General features: G+C 45.1%; 1 protein-coding gene across 1 annotated transcript in view; it reads right to left on the reverse strand.

Moving 5' to 3' along the window:
- The window catches only part of LOC131828978 (phosphatidylinositol 3,4,5-trisphosphate 3-phosphatase and dual-specificity protein phosphatase PTEN-like), a 139,356-nt gene that overhangs the window by 109,459 nt on the left and 9,734 nt on the right, over positions 1-20,163 (reverse strand). Inside the window, 1 exon segment of the mRNA XM_059170280.1 lies at positions 15,845-15,985. Coding sequence (XP_059026263.1) covers positions 15,845-15,859 — 15 coding nt within the window. The 5' untranslated portion in view covers positions 15,860-15,985.

Consider the following 20,163-nt stretch of genomic DNA (forward strand, 5'->3'; position numbering starts at 1 on the left):
AAGGGGAGAAGGTTAGAAGGTTAGAATGTTCTGTCTGGTAATGCTTACAAGAGGAGACAACAGTGTGAATACTTAGCTTACTATACATACAGATGGTTACATATTAAAATATTTATAGACACCTGTATATACATGAGTGAGTATACACATATTCCCTGTTCAGTTAGCTGAGAGGGTCTTGGAGCAATGATTTAACAGTCACAACAGACACACCTAGTCCCCCAATCTTGGTTTCTCATACTATGCTCCAATGAAAAGAGCCAGAACTACTTAGGGGGAAAAATGGCTAATTCCAGGGCAGGAAAGACATAAGATGCACCTGGAAAATCTACTGCCACAGAGTAAGGTAGAAATATTCAAACAATAACCGGGTATGTCAATAGACACAGGAAGCGACAGAAGGTGCTTTTTAAAAAATGTATTTACTTGTTTTTGAGAAAGTAGAAAAGGAGAGAAAGCATAAGCAGCAGGGAGGAGCACAGGGAGAGAGAGAATTTCTATTTATTTATTTATTTATTTGACAGACAGAGATCACAAGTAGGAAGAGAGGCAGGCAGAGAGAGAGGGGGAAGCAGGCTCCCTGCTGAGCTGAGAGGCCGATGTGGGGCTCGATCCCACGACCCCGGGACCACGACCTGAGCTGAAGGCAGAGGTTTTCACCCACTGAGCCACCCAGGCACCCTGAGAGAGAGAATTTCAAGCAGTCCCCACACTCAGCAGAGAGCCCAACCTGGGGATGGATCGCAAGACCCTGAGATCATGACCTGAGCCGAAATCAAGAGTCAGACACTCAACCAACTCAGCCACCCAGGTGCCACTAGAAGATGCTTTTACTAACAAACCTGGAACAACTTGAGCAACAACAGGAACAAGGTATCATTGTACTAGAACCAAAATATAAAATAACTAGGCACGAATTCGTGCTGATATAAATGGATTAGTAAATAGGAGAGAACAGAAAAATCTCCTATGCAGAATTCCTGATAATTTATGTACATAATCATGTAGCTACTCCAACAGGAAGGAGGTATAGTGTAAGTGGTATAGTGTAATTGCCCACTTCCTTCCAAGGAGTACAGTATGAGGACAGAGAAAACAAAGTAATAAGTCATGTCCAGAGCACTAACCCTTGATATGATAAGACCAAAGGACATTTTATCTCTGTGGTCTTCCTCCAAGAAACCCATAACCTCAGTCTAATCATGAAAACAACAGCAGGGGGAGGAGTCAAGATGGCGGAGAAGTAGCAGCCTGAGACTACTTCAGCTAGCCAGAGATCAGCTAGATAGCTTATCTAAAGATTGCAAACACCTGAAAATCCATTGGAGATCGAAGAGAAGAAGAACAGCAATTCTGGAAACAGAAAAACAACCACTTTCTGAAAGGTAGGACGGGCGGAGAAGTGAATCCAAAGGGACGGGAAGATAGACCCCGGGAGGAGGGGCCGGCTCCCGGCAAGCGGCGGAGCAACCGTGCACAAAATCAGGACTTTTAAAAGTCTGTTCCGCTGAGGGACATCGCTCCAGAGGCTACCCGGGGCAAAGCCCACACGGGGTCAGCGTGGCCTCAGGTCCCGCAGGGTCACAGAAGGATCGGGGGTGTCTGAGTGTCGCAGAGCTTGCGGGTATTGGAACGGGAAAGCCGGCTACAGAGACAGAGCCGACAGTAAGCTCACAGCTCCGTGTTACCTTGAACCGGTCGCAGGCTCGGTGAGCTCGGAGCGCGGCCGGAGGTCAGGCAGACGGGAGTAACTGGGCGCGGTTCTCTGAGCGCGCACTGAGGAGTGCGGCCCTGGGCTCTCGGCTCCTCCGGGCCGGAGACCAGGAGGCCGCCATTTGTATTCCCGTCCTCGGGAACTCTACGGAAAACGCTCAGGGAACAAAAGCTCCTGAAAGCAAACCCATCGGATTACTCACCCCGGCCCCAGGTAAGGGCGGTGCAATTCCGCCTGGGGCAAAGACACTTGAGAATCACTACAACAGGCCCCTCCCCCAGAAGAGCAACAAGAAATCTAGCTGAGACCAAGTTCACCTACCAAGGACTGCGGTTTCAATACCAAGGAGAGCAGCAGAATTCTAGAGGAGGAGAAAGCAAAGCACAGAACTCATGGCTTTTTCCCTGTGATTTTTTTTTAGTCTTGCGGTTAATTTAATTTTTTTCTTTTTCATATTTTGTTTTTTTTCTCGCCTTCGGGTAAAATTTTTTTGTTAACTGTTACCTTTTTCTTTTTTAATGATTTTTTACTAGTTTATCTAATATATATATTTTTTCTTTTTTATATTTTTCTTAGGTGTTTTTTTTTAATTCTTTACTTTCTTTTTTTTTTTTTTTCTCTTTTCTCTTTTTTTTTTTTTTTTTTCCTTTCTTCCTTTTTGAACCTCTTTTTATCCCCTTTCTCCACCGTCACGATTTGGGATCTCTTCTAATTTGGTTAAAGCATACTTTCCTGGGGTTGTTGCCACCCTTTTAGTATTTTACTTGCCCCTTCATATACTCTTCTCAGGACAAAATGACAAGACGGAAAAATTCAACACAAAAAAACGAACAAGAGGCAGTACCGAAGGCTAAGGACCTAATCAATACAGACATTGGTAATATGTCAGACCTAGAGTTCAGAATGGCAATTCTCAAGGTTCTAGCCGGGCTCGAAAAAGGCATGGAAGATATTAGAGAAACCCTCTCGGGAGATATAAAAGCCCTTTCTGGAGAAATAAAAGAACTAAAATCTAACCAAGTTGAAATCAAAAAAGCTATTAATGAGGTGCAATCAAAAATGGAGGCTCTCACTGCTAGGATAAATGAGGCAGAAGAAAGAATTAGCGATATAGAAGACCAAATGACAGAGAATAAAGAAGCTGAGCAAAAGAGGGACAAACAGCTACTGGACCACGAGGGGAGAATTCGAGAGGTAAGTGACACCATAAGACGAAATAACATTAGAATAATTGGGATTCCAGAAGAAGAAGAAAGAGACAGGGGAGCAGAAGGTATACTGGAGAGAATTATTGGGGAGAATTTCCCCAATATGGCAAAGGGAAGGAGCATCAAAATTCAGGAGGTTCAGAGAATGCCCCTCAAAATCAATAAGAATAGGCCCACACCCCATCACCTAATAGTAAAATTTACAAGTCTCAATGACGAAGAGAAAATCCTGAAAGCAGCCCGGGAAAAGAAGTCTGTAACATACAATGGTAAAAATATTAGATTGGCAGCTGACTTATCCACAGAGACCTGGCAGGCCAGAAAGAGCTGGCATGATATTTTCAGAGCACTAAATGAGAAAAACATGCAGCCCAGAATACTATATCCAGCTAGGCTATCATTGAAAATAGAAGGAGAGATTAAAAGCTTCCAGGACAAACAACAACTGAAAGAATTTGCAAACACCAAACCAGCTCTACAGGAAATCTTGAAAGGGGCCCTCTAAGCAAAGAGAGAGCCTACAAGTGGTAGATCAGAAAGGAACAGAGACCATGTACAGTAACAGTCACCTTACAGGCAAAACAATGCCACTAAATTCATATCTCTAAATAGTTACCCTGAATGTTAATGGGCTAAATGCCCCTGTCAAAAGACACAGGGTATCAGAATGGATAAAAAAACAAAACCCATCTATATGTTGCCTCCAAGAAACACATTTTAAGCCCGAAGACACCTCCAGATTTAAAGTGAGGGGGTGGAAAAGAATTTACCATGCTAATGGACATCAGAAGAAAGCAGGAGTGGCAATCCTTATATCAGATCAATTAGATTTTAAGCCAAAGACTATAATAAGAGATGAGGAAGGACACTATATCATACTCAAAGGTTCTGTCCAACAAGAAGATTTAACAATTTTAAGTATCTATGCCCCCAACGTGGGATCAGCCAACTATATAAACCAATTAATAACAAAATCAAAGAAACACATCAACAATAATACAATAATATTAGGGGACTTTAACACTCCCCTCTCTGAAATGGACAGATCATCCAAGCAAAAGATCAGCAAGGAAATAAAGGCCTTAAACGACACACTGGACCAGATGGACATCACAGATATATTCAGAACATTTCATCCCAAAGCAACAGAATACACATTCTTCTCTAGTGCACATGGAACATTCTCCAGAATAGATCACATCCTTGGTCCTAAATCAGGACTCAACCGGTATCAAAAAATTGGGATCATTCCCTGCATATTTTCAGACCACAATGCTCTAAAGCTAGAACTCAACCACAAAAGGAAGTTTGAACAGAACCAAAATACATGGAGACTAAACAGCATCCTTCTAAAGAATGAATGGGTCAACCGGGAAATTAAAGAAGAATTGAAAAAAATCATGGAAACAAATGATAATGAAAATACAACGGTTCAAAATCTGTGGGACACAACAAAGGCAGTCCTGAGAGGAAAATATATAGCGGTACAAGCATTTCTCAAGAAACAAGAAAGGTCTCAGGTACACAATCTAACCCTACACCTAAAGGAGCTGGAGAAAGAACAAGAAAGAAACCCTAAGCCTAGCAGGAGAAGAGAAATCATAAAGATCAGAGCAGAAATCAATGAAATAGAAACCAAAAAAACAATAGAACAAATCAACGAAAGTAGGAGCTGGTTCTTTGAAAGAATTAATATAATTGATAAACCCCTGGCCCGAATTATCAAAAAGAAAAGAGAAAGGACACAAATAAATAAAATCATGAATGAAAGAGGAGAGATCACAAATAACACCAAAGAAATACAAACTATTATAAGAACATACTATGAGCAACTCTACGGCAATAAATTTGACAATCTGGAAGAAATGGATGCATTCCTAGAAACATATAAACTACCACAACTGAACCAGGAAGAAATAGAAAGCCTGAACAGACCCATAACCAGTAAGGAGATTGAAACAGTCATTAAAAATCTCCAAACAAACAAAAGCCCAGGGCCAGATGGCTTCCCGGGGGAATTCTACCAAACATTTAAAGAAGAACTAATTCCTATTCTCCTGAAACTGTTCCAAAAAATAGAAATGGAAGGAAAACTTCCAAACTCATTTTATGAGGCCAGCATCACCTTGATCCCAAAACCAGACAAGGATCCCACCAAAAAAGAGAGCTATAGACCGATATCCTTGATGAACACAGATGCGAAAATACTCAACAAAATACTAGCCAATAGGATTCAACAGTACATTAAAAAGATTATTCACCACGACCAAGTGGGATTTATTCCAGGGCTGCAAGGTTGGTTCAACATCCGCAAATCAGTCAAGGTGATACAACACATCAATAAAAGTAAGAACAAGAACCATATGATACTCTCAATAGATGCTGAAAAAGCATTTGACAAAGTACAGCATCCCTTCCTGATCAAAACTCTTCAAAGTGTAGGGATAGAGGGCACATACCTCAATATCATCAAAGCCATCTATGAAAAACCCACCGCAAATATCATTCTCAATGGAGAAAAACTGAAAGCTTTTCCGCTAAGGTCAGGAACACGGCACGGATGTCCATTATCACCACTGCTATTCAACATAGTACTAGAGGTCCTAGCCTCAGCAATAAGACAACAAAAGGAAATTAAAGGCATCCAAATCGGCAAAGAAGAAGTCAAATTATCACTCTTCGCAGATGATATGATACTATATGTGGAAAACCCAAAAGACTCCACTCCAAAACTGCTAGAACTTATACAGGAATTCAGTAAAGTGTCAGGATATAAAATCAATGCACAGAAATCAGTTGCATTTCTCTACACCAACAGCAAGACAGAAGAAAGGGAAATTAAGGAGTCAATCCCATTTACAATTGCACCCAAAACCATAAGATACCTAGGAATAAACCTAACCAAAGAGACACAGAATCTATACTCAGAAAACTATAAAGTACTCATGAAAGAAATTGAGGAAGACACAAAGAAATGGAAAAATGTTCCATGTTCCTGGATTGGAAGAATAAATATTGTGAAAATGTCTATGCTACCTAAAGCAATCTACACATTTAATACAATTCCTATCAAAGTACCATCCATCTTTTTCAAAGAAATGGAACAAATAATTCTAAAATTTATATGGAACCACAAAAGACCTCGAATAGCTAAAGGGATATTGAAAAAGAAAGCCAACGTTGGTGGCATCACAATCCCGGACTTCAAGCTCTATTACAAAGCTGTCATCATCAAGACAGCATGGTACTGGCACAAAAACAGACCCATAGATCAATGGAACAGAATAGAGAGCCCAGAAATAGACTCTCAACTCTATGGTCAACTAATCTTCGACAAAGCAGGAAAGAATGTCCAATGGAAAAAAGACAGCCTCTTCAATAAATGGTGCTGGGAAAATTGGACAGCCACATGCAGAAAAATGAAATTGGACCATTTCCTTACACCACACATGAAAATAGACTCAAAATGGATGAAGGACCTCAATGTGCGAAAGGAATCCATCAAAATCCTTGAGGAGAACACAGGCAGCAACCTCTTCGACCTCAGCCGCAGCAACATCTTCCTAGGAACAACGCAAAAGGCAAGGGAAGCAAGGGCAAAAATGAACTATTGGGATTTCATCAAGATCAAAAGCTTTGGCATAACAAAGGAAACAGTTAACAAAATCAAAAGACAACTGACAGAATGGGAGAAGATATTTGCAAACGACATATCAGATAAAGGACTAGTGTCCAGAATCTATAAAGAACTTAGCAAACTCAACACCCAAAGAATAAATAATCCAATCAAGAAATGGGCAGAGGACATGAACAGACATTTCTGCAAAGAAGACATCCAGATGGCCAACAGACACATGAAAAAGTGCTCCATATCACTCGGCATCAGGGAAATACAAATCAAAACCACAATGCGATATCACCTCACACCAGTCAGAATGGCTAAAATCAACAAGTCAGGAAATGACAGATGCTGGCGAGGATGCGGAGAAAGGGGAACCCTCCTACACTGTTGGTGGGAATGCAAGCTGGTGCAACCTCTCTGGAAAACAGCATGGAGGTTCCTCAAAATGTTGAAAATAGAACTGCCCTATGACCCAGCAACTGCACTATTGGGTATTTACCCTAAAGATACAAACGTAGTGATCCAAAGGGGCACGTGTACTCGAATGTTTATAGCAGCAATGTCCACAATAGCCAAACTCTGGAAAGAACCTAGATGTCCATCAACAGATGAATGGATCAAGAAGATGTGGTATATATACACAATGGAATACTATGCAGCCATCAAAAGAAATGAAATCTTGCCATTTGCGACAACATGGCAACTAGAGGGTATCATGCTTAGCGAAATAAGTCAGGCGGAGAAAGGCAACTATCATATGATCTCCCTTATATGAGGAACTGGTGTTGCAACATGGGGGCTTAAGTGGGTACGAGAAGAATAAATGAAAGAAGATGGGATTGGGAGGGAGACAAACCATAAGTGACTCTTAATCTCAAAAAACAAACTGAGGGTTGCTGGGGGGAGGGGGTTTGGGAGAATGGGTGGGATTATGGACATTGGGGAGGGTATGTGCTTTGGTGAGTGCTGTGAAGTGTGTAAACCTGGTGATTCACAGACCTGTACCCCTGGGGATAAAAATATATGTGTATAAAAAATAAAAAATTATATTAAAAAAAAAAAAAGAAAACAAAAACAGAACACCCACAGGAAAAATAAAAAAACAACATCAGACAATTCCCAGTTGACGGACATTCTACAAAACACCTAACTGTCCTCCTCAAAACTGCACAGGTTATCAAAAACCAGGGAAGTCTGAGAAATTGTCACAGCCAAGGGGAGCCTAAAGAAATGACTAAGTGAAAGGTGGCATTCTGAAACAGAATACCTGCATGGGAGAGAAAACACCAGGGTCAACTATCAAAAGACAAATCACATCCCATAAAATAAGAGTTTGCAATCCATAAAATGGACAAGCACTAGTATCCCTAATCTATAAAGAGCTAGACACTGAAGAAGAAGAAAAACAAAAAAAGCCACAAACCTAAGAGCAAAATGGGCAAAAGATATGAACAGAGGGTTCACAGAAACGTAAATACACCTTTCAGATACATGAAAAAATACTTAACCTCACTCATAGTTAAGAAGCTTGCAGAGATAAACTTCATAAAATACCACGTTTCTCTTTCCACTGCCAAAATTCCAGAAGTTGAACCACATGTTCTATGGGAGAAGCTGTGGACAAATAAGCATGGATGTGGTGTCGATGGGAGTGACACAAAATGATACCAAAATCCTGAATGATCGAGTTATCAATTCTATGCACCCGTTGATTGGCAGCACACTTCTAGGAATTTATCAGATAGAAAAAACCTATATGTACAAGGTCATTCACTAGAACATGGTTTGTAATAGCAAAAGGTTTGAAATAGTGCATAACTAATAATAACCAGTTAACGAACTATGGAACGTCCATGCTTGAATTACTGTGCAGTTATAACAAAGAAACAATCCATGTTTGTTTAGATACAGATGTCTTGGACGGGCTTTTAAGAAGTGACAAAAAATCAAAGAAAGAACAGAAAATCATGTATAGACTCCTTACTCAAAGTGTGGCTCCCTGAGCAGCAGAGTCAGCTTCACCTGGGAGCTTTTTAGAAATGCAAAACCCAGGGTCCCCACCAGATCTACTAAATCAGCATCTGCATTTTAACAGGATGCCAGTGGTATACAGCTGCATCTAAGTTCTGAAAGCCCTAAAGATGATGGATTCCCTTCTAAATAACAGTAGGGGGCATACAAGAGTATCTTTTACCTGAAAAAAGCAGCACTGCTAGGACAAACAAGACAGACAGACATATCTACAGCAAGAGGACCATAACTCCAGTTTTTCTGGTACTGTCCCAATATAGACAGCTGTACCATCATAACTTTATGGAACCTCTTTCATTCTCAGTGGAAGTGTCTCAGTTGAGATGAAAAATGTCACCCTTCCTAGAGGGAACATCACTTAACCTTTAACCATGTTATTACTAATTCAGAAGTATTTCATTAAAAAGAGAGAGAGAGAGAGAGAGAAGACCAGTCAGGAAAAAACACAGACTGAAGAAAAGCAGTGAGCCAAGGATGGTTGGGCAAAAAACCCAAGGAGAGGCAACATCTGGGACAAAAGGGAAAGACAACTTTGTGAGGAACAGTAAGGAGATGTATCAGAGTTAAGAAAGGAAAGCTAGCAGGCAAGTGTCAGAGACAACAGAGACTGAGGGTTATGCTGCAGGATGGTCAAGTAAGACTAAAGCCAGAAACTGGATTTGACTACAATTTGGTAGCCTTTTCCAGAGCTCAGGTGAATGTCGAAGAAGCAAGAATGCATTCATGAAGTTGAAATATGAATGAGAAATGCAGAAACCAAAGCCAGAACAGTCGGCTATTCAAGCTAGAGATGTGAACAAGCTGACACAAACCCTTAGGGAGAGTCATCTGGAGGACGTGTGGTCCCTCCATTCCACCAGATCTTCAAAGTCCTATTCCTGGATCAAGCAGGACCATGAGAGGGCTGTCCACTCAGACCTCATTGTTCGGTCCCCTGAAAAGCATCCATACACTTCTATTACAATGCTGTGTCTATCAGAAATGATTATAGGCAATTTCAGTGTTGTTATTAGAAAAATCAAAGGAAGTTTTACAACTTGCACAACTCTGTGAAATTAAGAGTCCTGCTTCTCATTCTACCAACTGTTCTTTGAATTTGCTTGATATACTTGATACACTTCCCTTCAAGTAATTCTTGCCTATTTCTATCTTTTCGGGGTTTTTTTTTAAGATTTTATTTATTCATTTGACAGACAGAAATCACAAGTAGGCAGAGAGGCAGGCACAGAGAGAGAGGGAAGCAGGCTCCCTTGCTGAGCAGAGAGCTCAATGTGGAGCTCGATCCCAGGACCCTGGGATCATGACCTGAGCCAAAGGCAGGGGCTTTCACCCACTGAGCCCCCAGGAGCCCTCTATTTTTTTGTTTTAAAAATATGATTCCTTTCAAATTTTAGAATACTCATTTTGAAACAAAGTGGAAATAAACAAACAAAAAGATCACCTGGGATGTGTTCATTTTCTGCTCTTAGTGGAGGAGGGACAGCTGAGGAAGAAGGAAGGAAGAAGGAAGTTAGAAGAGACTTGGCCTGCCTTGCAGTTCCTGGATTTACCTGCCTACACAGCTCCACATACAAGATACTTACGTGTCCATGTGTGGCTCAGATAGATGTTGAGCTTAGACATGATACTTTTCACTGAGTGAATGTAAACATTTGTTTCTTATTGATTTATTACCAATTTAGGTTCTGTGACAGAGAAAAATTAAAAACATGAGTAGATGAGTTTAACATTTACCAGTAACCTAAAGGAGGAAACACTATGGCTTTTTCAGAACTGATGTGGGAAAAATTAAAAATTAAAAATCTCAAGCCATGCTGTTCATCTGTTTTCCTGTGAACACTATTAATCCCCTGAGGTCAGAAAATCCAAGCAACCTCTGGAAAAAAGAGATGCAGTGTTTAAGGCAAGATAAAAAATAAATGTTTAATGTTTGTTTCTTACAACTTTCAAAAGGTCTTAATAAGAAACTATCTTTGCCTTTATTAACAGTTACAAAATGAGCCCTGGCCTGGGAATTCGCAGACCTGACTTTTAACCATGGTTCTGCCACCAACAAACTGCATGATCTTGGTCAGTCACCTTCTCAGACTCAAGTTTTTTTTTTTTTTTCATTTTTCAAATAAGGCCAAAGCAGATAACCTCGTGCCTGCACTACCATCCTGTACGTCTATAAGGCCAGGAGAGCAGGAACCTCTGCATCTTTCTAGACGCCATCAACAATGGCAAATGGGGAATGGAAAATGATGGGAGGAGTGGGTATTCAGGGAGGGGTGATGACAGAATTTCCTTCGCTATGGCTGGTGAGCCTTTCATCCCGACCATGCCCTCACAAACTCTCCAAAGGGGTGACATTTCCTGTGTAGCCTGCGTGCCCACCCTCTCAGCTCCAGCTCACCTCGCTCTTCTTAAATTTGTCCCAGACCTTCCACCGTCACACAGCCTTCGATGCTTTCAGGATACTGTCATGCTTATACGTAACAAATAACAAATGAATACATAATAAATAATAACTGGGGACCTAGGCAATGTTATAGTCAGGAAAGGGCCTTGGTGGCTAGCTAGTACAGCCTCTTCCCTCTTCCATTGCACAAATGAGTTAACTGAGCAATGAAGGCCCTAGAGAATTGTCAAAGCTCCAGCCGCACGTTATTACATACACAACAAATACAACAGCAGCTAACAAAATGTGAGTTTCAGAATAATCTTGTCGACTATTCATTCAGGGCTCAGGAAATGCTTCTTGAGACCCTTTGACTTGGAGGGCTCAACCAGAGTCAAATGCGCCATGCTTTTAACGTGCTTCCGAAGGAATGTTAGGTCCCATTTCGGTACGTCCTAGGTGTCTAGCATTGCCATCCCTGAGGCCCAAGTTTTCCCCGAGGAAATTCTGTCATGGGGCCCCAGTTCCTCTGGCGTGGTGTCTGGGTGCTCCCGAGTCAGAGCTCAGATGAGGGACAGCCTCTCCTCGCTACACCTCTTGCTTCTGCCAAACACACAGGCTGAGCGGGGCCCATTTTGTGGGGCCGCTGCCAGTGTTGAGCCCAGCATTGGTCATGGTCCTGTGCGTGGAAGAGACAGGGGCGGTTCCGGGGCAACACCCTCGGGTAATCCAGCAGGGGTAGGGTTGCTGCCCCTCGAGTCGATCCCAGGGTGCTTTCCAAGGACATGAGCCCTGAGTTGGCTGTCTCTGGAAAGGAGTGTTCTTTTGAAGAGGAAAAGTCGGTTTCAAGAACCCACCTTTGTGCATGTTCCCGTCTAACTCTGGTGGCCTTTCCAAATATGTCGCTTAACTAAGCTAGACAACTTGAGGTCACCCTCAGAAACATGGCCACATTAGCTCGTGGGTGGGCAGTCCCCTTGCTCCTTATTCTGCGGGCATAACACCGGGACCCCATGGGCTCAAGGTTCATTTAGCAACTGGACCATGCGATTGATTCCTCCATGATTGTGGAACTCAACGAGCACCTTGACCAGCTGGATGGGGCTGGGATGAGGAATTCTTTCCCTCAAAGCCAGAGAACACACACCACTCCACAGAGTTCTCTGGGGACTTATGGGGACAATGAAGGACCTCGCTCTCCACCTGGAGTGGAGGGTGCACTTGGGGTGCCCTTATCTCCCGGACAAGTTTTCTCCCATTCACCGGCGATTCCTACTAACGAGGATCTCCCAGCGGGACCTCCAGTCAAAAGGGTTTCTTGCAATGGTTTCTTCCCTCCCAGTCCCAGTGATCCAAGAAGCCACCCCTATTCAGGTACACTGGAAAACAAAGGCTTTAGCTAAGCATCCAATTGCCCTCATGGGAAAATTCATACAGGGATAACCCCTGACTGTAAGGACCTGGCATCAGCTCCAGAGTGTCCCAGAGAACAAAGGCCACCAAACCATGACAGCAGGCCCATGATATTACCAAGTACCACCTTACACTTCCAGATATGCCTGAACTAACACCCGAAACCAGCACAACTGGAAACCCAGTGATCCTTAGGCCTGGACCCGACTGCTCTACACCCATGGCTCCTAACTCTGGAAAGGTTCTGAAGTCCACCACACTGCAGAGGCCCCTACGAAAACGTGGAGGACAGGTGCTTTAGCAACGGCAACAGTTTCAGGGAAAGGCGGTAAGAAGAACCAGGAGTGCTGTCATCAGTCGAACTCAGACTGCTGAGGCCAAAGCCTGTCAGCAAACATGTCTGCCTCCAAAGCAGAGATCCTAGTGCCCACCTGTTGGTTCTCATTGGCAACAAATCATACAAGAATTTATCCAGAATCTGACAGGCCTTCCTCATCCTTGTCGCCCATGAAGCAATTGACAGAAAAGGCTCTTCTTCCCAAGCCAGAACCCGCCAACCCGATATGGGCCTGAAATGCTTGCACGTTCCTCCCAACCCAAGGAGCCCTTGAAAGCCTGACTGCGGTTTAAGGAGACTGGGGATTCGATAAGGGCCCCTAGCTGGACGCAATGGCCATGAAGCTCTAACCTGGGCCCATGGCTTCCCCAAGCTCCAGAGGCTGCCAGACATTTGGCCTGGGCCAAATGCATGGGCACATCATGAAAACCCTCACCGACCCAGCCCACCTTCCCCATTTTAAGCAATGGTGCACGGGTGCTCTGTTCCACTGACGTGGCCACCTGGCATCCATCGTTGCCCCTCTTTGGGAATGGAGGATGTCGTGGGGCATGGGGTAGTCCTTACTGAGTACACAGTCAAGGCCCACCGTGTCACCCCAAACAGGATTTCTCAGTGAAATACGGGAATGAACCCAACGCATAAAGCAGTTCTACAGAACACAAAGGCTTCAGAGGTGGTAACTGCTGCACAAGGTGGAGCCTGTGCCCATCGAAAGACACAATGCTGTGCATACATTCCCCATGATCTCAAAGAGAACTCTGGGTTTCTACCAGACACCACTGCTCAAATCCCCACTTCCAAGGATTCCTCTCCTTAAGGACTGGCTCAACTCCTGGCCTGGGGAAGGGGTCTCACCCACTATCAGAGGACTCTTCATGGGGATTCTCCTTCTCTTTCTTCTTCTAACCCCGTTGTGTTGTTTCCCACCCCATGCCCGGTCTCTGCAGGTGGTGCCAGGAACCCTTCACTGCAGTAACTTCCAGAGGACAAATGGTCCTTTCCGCTCAGGAAGATCCAGTCACAAGTTCTCCCCTGCACTCAGCGACCTCTTCCTTTTACGACTCTGACAGAAGAGGCCTCCCCCAGCTGGGCCTCTGCCACCTGACCAGCAATGACCCACACGGAGGGACAGCTCTATGCCCCTATTCAGCAGGAAGAAGCTACAGAAGATGAGACTGTCTTCCTTCAACAACCTTAACCACACAAAGCTCTGCACTGGTCAGGGGCACACGAGGAAGGAGGAGAAGGCTAGCTGAGCACCAAGCAGGCACTGGCACGCCACACTGCCCCCCAACCTGAGATACGGGGGACATCCCTCAGGCGCTCTGACTGCTCTCAAGCTGAGGAAAGGAAAAAACAGATTCTCCACAGATGGAGATCAAAACCCGGCAAGACCGGAGTCTCCCTCGGTTTTGAAAAGTCCTCCTGATTCTGCAGGAAGAGGCTCATTTAACGAGAGCCTAGCGACCTGACAGAGGCCCGGATCTGCCATTTCCTGAAGCCCTGACATCTCCCTCCCCTCCATGACACTGAGGGAGCCTGAGGCCGAAGGAAATGTCCGTAGGACAGCTTCTTTTCAAACCTCCAGTCCCTTGGGAAGGACCTGTGAGAGGAGGAAGGTAACATTCCTCCAGGAAGCTCCGCGCCATCTTTCAATTCATGCCTTCCTATCAGGAAAAAACACCTTCCCTTCACAAGAGCAAAGCCTCCCGTATCCTGGGTGTCCTCTGTCCTCCTGCCACGTTCTTGCAAAACCTCCCTTTTGCCTGACCTCCCCCAATGCTATCCCAGAGAGTCAGCCTCCCATCACGACCCTAGCAAGCAACCCTTTCTACCCAAGGGTCGTATCCCTGTGCTTTAATAAAATCACATCCTGCCAGCAAAGCCATCTCAAGTGCACCCTCGATGTATGTTCAAGAAAACCTTAACCTATCGACGTATGTATATCGCGCAAGGATGAATTGCCACAAGATTCAACACATGGTTTGTGATCTACCTCTCATGTGTCCTTAATTCTACTAATATTGTCCTTACAAAATGCAAAGGATTTACAAATTAATTACATGGTTAGAAATATTTCTATTTACTTCACATATCGGAGAATGACAGAGCTAGAGAGAGTGCAAAACAAAAACAGTCAGGGTCGCTCAGCAAGGAAGATGGAGAAGGGTGCTCAATACAGGGCTTGATATCCAGCATTCAGGTATCCTACCTCAGCCAAGGGCAGATGCTTACCCAACTGTGCCAACCGGGGGCTGGCAAATTAATTTCATCTTTTACAAAGAAGCTCTTCTGGAAGACCTGTTGGGATCAGGGCAGGAAAACCTCGACAGTTCAGCATCAGGCAGTGAGGGCTTCCTCCCTGACTATGAGAACATGGGAGCCCAGGGCTTTTCTCCACCACCAAGTACAGCTATATATCTCTGGGCCTGAGAGGGTGTATGACCACAGCAGATGTGGAAATACTCCCCGATTCGGTAGATTTTAGAACAGAAGGGGGTTCTAACGGTCCCTTCCATAAACACAAAGACTGTCCAGGAATGCCTCCGTGGTTCTTTCAGTTAAGGGACCAACTTTTGGCTTTGGCTCCAGTAATGACGTCAGGGTTATGGGATTGAGCCCGTGTCAGGCTATGGAAGGCATGTGGATCCTGTTGAAGTGTCTCTCTCATCCTCTGCAACTCCCACTCCGCCCACAAAAAGAAACATAGAGATAGAGAGAAAGAGAGAGAGAACACGTGTGCGGAAATCCACTCAGACATCCATTTGTAAAGATGCCCGGGATTCTTTGCTCTAGATGTATGGCACAATGAAGCAAGTGTGGGCAGATTGTTGATCGTCGAGAGAATGTCTATTCAAGGTCAGGTTGCAATAACTCAGGATTCTGCTATCAGAGGCAACCTGGAGCTCAGAAGTATTTTGTGGGGCAGGGACTTGCAGAACCTTCTCCACATGTGCAACTAAGTCATCTTCCACAAGCAGCCAACTCTAAACATTCTGGTTCAGGGTACCTCTCCAAGTTAATCGACAAGGGGTATTTTTCCCTCCAGAAGAAAGACAGAAGCTGGCAAAAAAGATACCCCAGTCAAGGCCTAAACCTCAACCCTGGCAGGAGGTTCAGAACCATGACAACTTACAACTGTGATATACATCCACCAGGGAGATGAAAGAGGTCACATTCCTGTATATTTTGCACTTGAATCTGCACTGAAGAGACAGAGGCCAGACGTGTTGGATGCTGCCAACGAGGTCCAGTCACCTTAGTTTCGAAGCACCACCTGTAAAAACAGGGAGAGCTTTTAGTTGAGGTCTCAGGAACCGCACTTGGGAAGACACAATGTCACACAAAACTGAAAGCATGCCCCTCCCTTCCAGCAGAGAGCACAAACTCAAAGAGGCCAAAACCACAGAATCCCGAAATTTAAAGATTTAGCATTGCTGCTGGCAGACCTTCAAATGATACATGCACGGTCAGCTGGCTACTGGGAGTTCCACGATATCTTTGCCAGACCCAAGCAGGAGGATGTGGGCCAGGAAATGGCCCAGAGGTCAATCACCATGTGCAACTAGTGACAGGAGTCTAAATAAAGTTTCTGCTGCTCCCATAAACCAAACAGAAGATCTGCATAAACCCTATTTCAACTGCATTTTGCATGACCGTCCTAGGGTTGCTTACTTCTCCTTGAATCTTCATTCACCTTTGACATGCATTCTCATTCCTCTACCCTGTAACTTCAATGACACGGAACTCCCATTGGAGATATGCATATACTCTACCTCCTCAATGTCTTTTCTACTCTATGTGAGTGACTCTGTTAGTCTTGCTTTCTTTCTTTCCTCAGAACTCTATTTGGCTGAAATGAGCCTCTGGTCTTCCTTTCTAAGACATGCCTCTCATGGACCCTGGAACTCAAAAAAAGAAATAAGAAACCAACAACTAATTACCACACAATATGAATGTAACCTATACCTTGGAGATTGAAGTTGCTTCACTCCTAACCAGAGACTATGCTACTGACCTAAAGGGCAAGCCCTCCAACAACCAGCTTCTAGAGGATTCTGGGATGATTTTGGGTATAGTTCTGATAGGATTTTCCCAATCTGAAAACACTGCCACCCTACAAAGAGGTTCCCAAACCTGATTATCAACTAAACAGATTCAGAGCTTCATGGGACCCATTGTGAGGCACATAAACGCCTGGCGGTGGTGGCAGCGGGTGCCAGTCCACATGGGTGATGGCTTTCAGTTTAACAGATTTGGGACGGTTTCTTAGATGCAAGGAGGCAGCCGCAAGCACACTTGGTTTCTTAGCATCTATTCTAAGCCTGGCAGGCATAGTGATGGACTGTTCCATACAGATTTTGGAACCCTGCTGTGCTGGAACTTCTCATGAGGAATCTCTAGAGTGAACTTTCAGTAGTGTGTCCAGGCCAAAGCGAAGCGCAATACTCCCATCAGACTTGACTGCAATACCTGTCAACTTGGGTGGATTCCTCTTCTTGAGGTCCCCCAAATATCCTGAGGTTCCTATACCTGCCACAGGTAACATTCCCTACTCATCTGGCAAGGCTCCTGAGCACTGTGTCATCGAGGTGTGAAGCCGCTATTGAAAAGGGGCTACACAAAGTCACCCTTAATTCCTGAAAATTGTCTGGTCATTATCTGAGTCTATACACATTACTGTCAAATTGGACATTTCACTCAATCCCTTGGTAAAATAACCAATGTTTCTAGCGGTGTCCTGTTACAGGAAAAAGGCGCTTGTGCTGAACTTGTGCTAATAATCCTAAGTACCTTGGAAGAAAGAATTCTCCCTGAGAATTTCTGAATGATGGAGGGTTCAGGAAGGGAGAGAAGTTAAATTTTCCCATTTGTTCACACAGAAATACTTCATCACATTTCTGTAGATCATGGATATTTTCAGATAAAGTTTCTCTAAATCTGGAAGAAGAAATACTCAAGAACCAGCAACATTTCAAACAAGAGTCACAAAGGTAGGCTCATGTTCCTCAACTCACTCAGTTCCCCTTTACTAATTCTTGATTGGCTTGAATGCAGCTTTTCCATGAGTTCTGCAAACCTGTACCCAGTTGAGTTTGAGAATTTTCACGATCAGACACTAACACCCCACAAGACACATCACCGTGTATAGTCACAGGCATTTAATGGAAAAGTAGGGATAAAAGGCCTGTGGACACACACTTAATGAGATATATTTTCACCTAACATAGAAGGCAAGACATCAAAATGGAAGCAGAGAGGCCACAAGACCTGCATCCTTGTTGCCAGGGCATGGCGTGTCCATGAGTTTCTGTATCTCCAAGCCAAATACGCTCATGTCTTCTGAGCTAAGGTTTCTGCTTCTAGAATTTTCTCCCAAGGAGAAAATCAGAGAGGTTGTAAAGGATTTGCAACAGCGTTTACGGAGGCTTCCTGGATAATGGCGAAGCCCTGCAGCTCACCGCCTTGCCCAAGGCCCACAAACCTGTTCAGTGCCCCCTTTGCATCCACCATGGTCAGGCAGGTCTAGCCCCTTCTCCCCCTGTTGCACAGCACACCCTCTCCTGGTGTCCACCAGGTCGCTCAGCCTCTGTGTTCCATGTCCTCAATGGATCTCTTTGGAAGAAGGTAACCCGCATAGTGGTGGAAAGAGCAAATATACTCCTTCCCACCCTTTCTCCCTCCTTGCACCCAACCAAGGTTTCTGCAGAGACATGCAGATGGGGTTCTTCTTTTGTGGCGCCTCCAAGAATCCCCTTGCACAAAACCTGAGCCTTAGCACATAGCAGGCTATTTTGGTCTCTACCCCACCGCCCACCTCAGCCACGGGGCAGCATTCCACCTGCCAGCCACCTCAGAAAGAACTAGTTAGCTGCTCTCTGTCCAACGCCCAGGTGCTGACCTAGACATTTGAAACTCCTTTCAAATGAGGAGGAGGAGGAGGAGACACACCCATGGCACCCAGGTGCCTGAGTGCACGCCACATCACACCATCTACTTCAGGGTTGTGGTGATGGCAGACTTCCCACTGTGTGCTTTTTGCCCTGAGACATGCCAACCCTCCAATGCAGCAGAGAGCACAGAGCCAGGCTTCAGCCCCCCAGTGACCTGGCTGGCTGCCGTGGCTGCATGAGCCTGCCTGCCTCCCTCCCTCCCTGGCTCCAGTCCTTTCCTATGGGCATCTTCCAGGGCCCTGGGACTCTGGCTCTGCTCCAGTGCCCCAAGCCCTGGGTGCAGGCTGTCAACAGGCAGTTGAGGAACCACAGACTCTGGCTGCAGGCCCTGTGCTCCCCTCAACCCAACCACCGTGGTAACCAACGTGGGCCCAGGTGCCAGATCAGACTGCAGCCCCCCGCCTTCCTGCTCAAACACAGGGGGCTCTTCGGAAGCAAGGCATGTCATCCCCAAATACCTGCTCCCTAACCCCCTTCCCACCAGCCGAATAACCCCTAGGGACAGATGTATAGAGAAGCCAACATAATCTACACTCCAGGCACTGCATTTCACTCAGCCTCTCATGGTACGCAGGTGGGTCAGAGAAGGATTCAGCATAACAGCACAAATAACACTTGAGTAGTGAGCAAATGTGTTTCTCCCAGGGCGGCAACATTTCCAGATAGGCCTGGTTGTTAGTCTACCTGTGCTCCAGTAAAAGCCCTGCTCTGACATTGATGTGCAAGCCACAGACCAAGAGTACCTCTGCAGGTAAATGGGCCCAAATGTATCCTGGATCCTTTCATTTTGTTGTTTTGATTTTGCTCCAAAGTCCAGGGAGATATCTCTGGGACATGGATGGGGCTCTCCGTTCAAGAGCACAGGTGGTAAATGAGCCATATGTTCCCCTCAACACCACTCCTGGGACAGGCCAAGTCAAGCTACCACTCGTGTGCTACCCTGTGGCCTCAGCAGGGCCAAAGCACAGCCTGCTCCCTGGATGTGGAGAGAACAGGGATGCAGTCTCTGAGCCACACATTCTGAAGCCAGAGCTCTAAGGGAATTATGCATGTGGGCTGGTGGTAGCACAGAAACTGGCAGGCACCACGCTGCCCTGAGAGCCACGCAGGATCCTGGCAGCCTCAGATTGGGGGTCCAGTGCCTGCTCTGCACTCCAGATTGCCCCTGCTCTGTCCTGACTCAGACCTAAGCTGGAACCCTTGTGGTCCCTCCAAGTTCAGGTGGGATAAAAAGGGCCTATAGTAGTTGGGGTGCCCCTGGGAAGGTAACCCCGAGGCAGATCCCGGGATGAGGCTGGATGGCATATCAGGGGCTCACTGAGATGGGAACCCACAGCAGATTGCTGTGGGAACAGCGAGCCCAGTGTCTGTGGAAGGTGTCCACATCACTGCCTCAACAGCTGTGTCCCTGGAAAATGACTGAATCTGTCTGTGCCCCATGTCTTCTGTAGAACTGGACCTCACAGCACTTTGTCCCCAGAATTTGGTTAAGGATAAACCA

The sequence above is a fragment of the Mustela lutreola genome, chromosome 4 (genome assembly GCF_030435805.1).
Source record: "Mustela lutreola isolate mMusLut2 chromosome 4, mMusLut2.pri, whole genome shotgun sequence".
NCBI classification, from domain to species: domain Eukaryota; kingdom Metazoa; phylum Chordata; class Mammalia; order Carnivora; family Mustelidae; genus Mustela; species Mustela lutreola.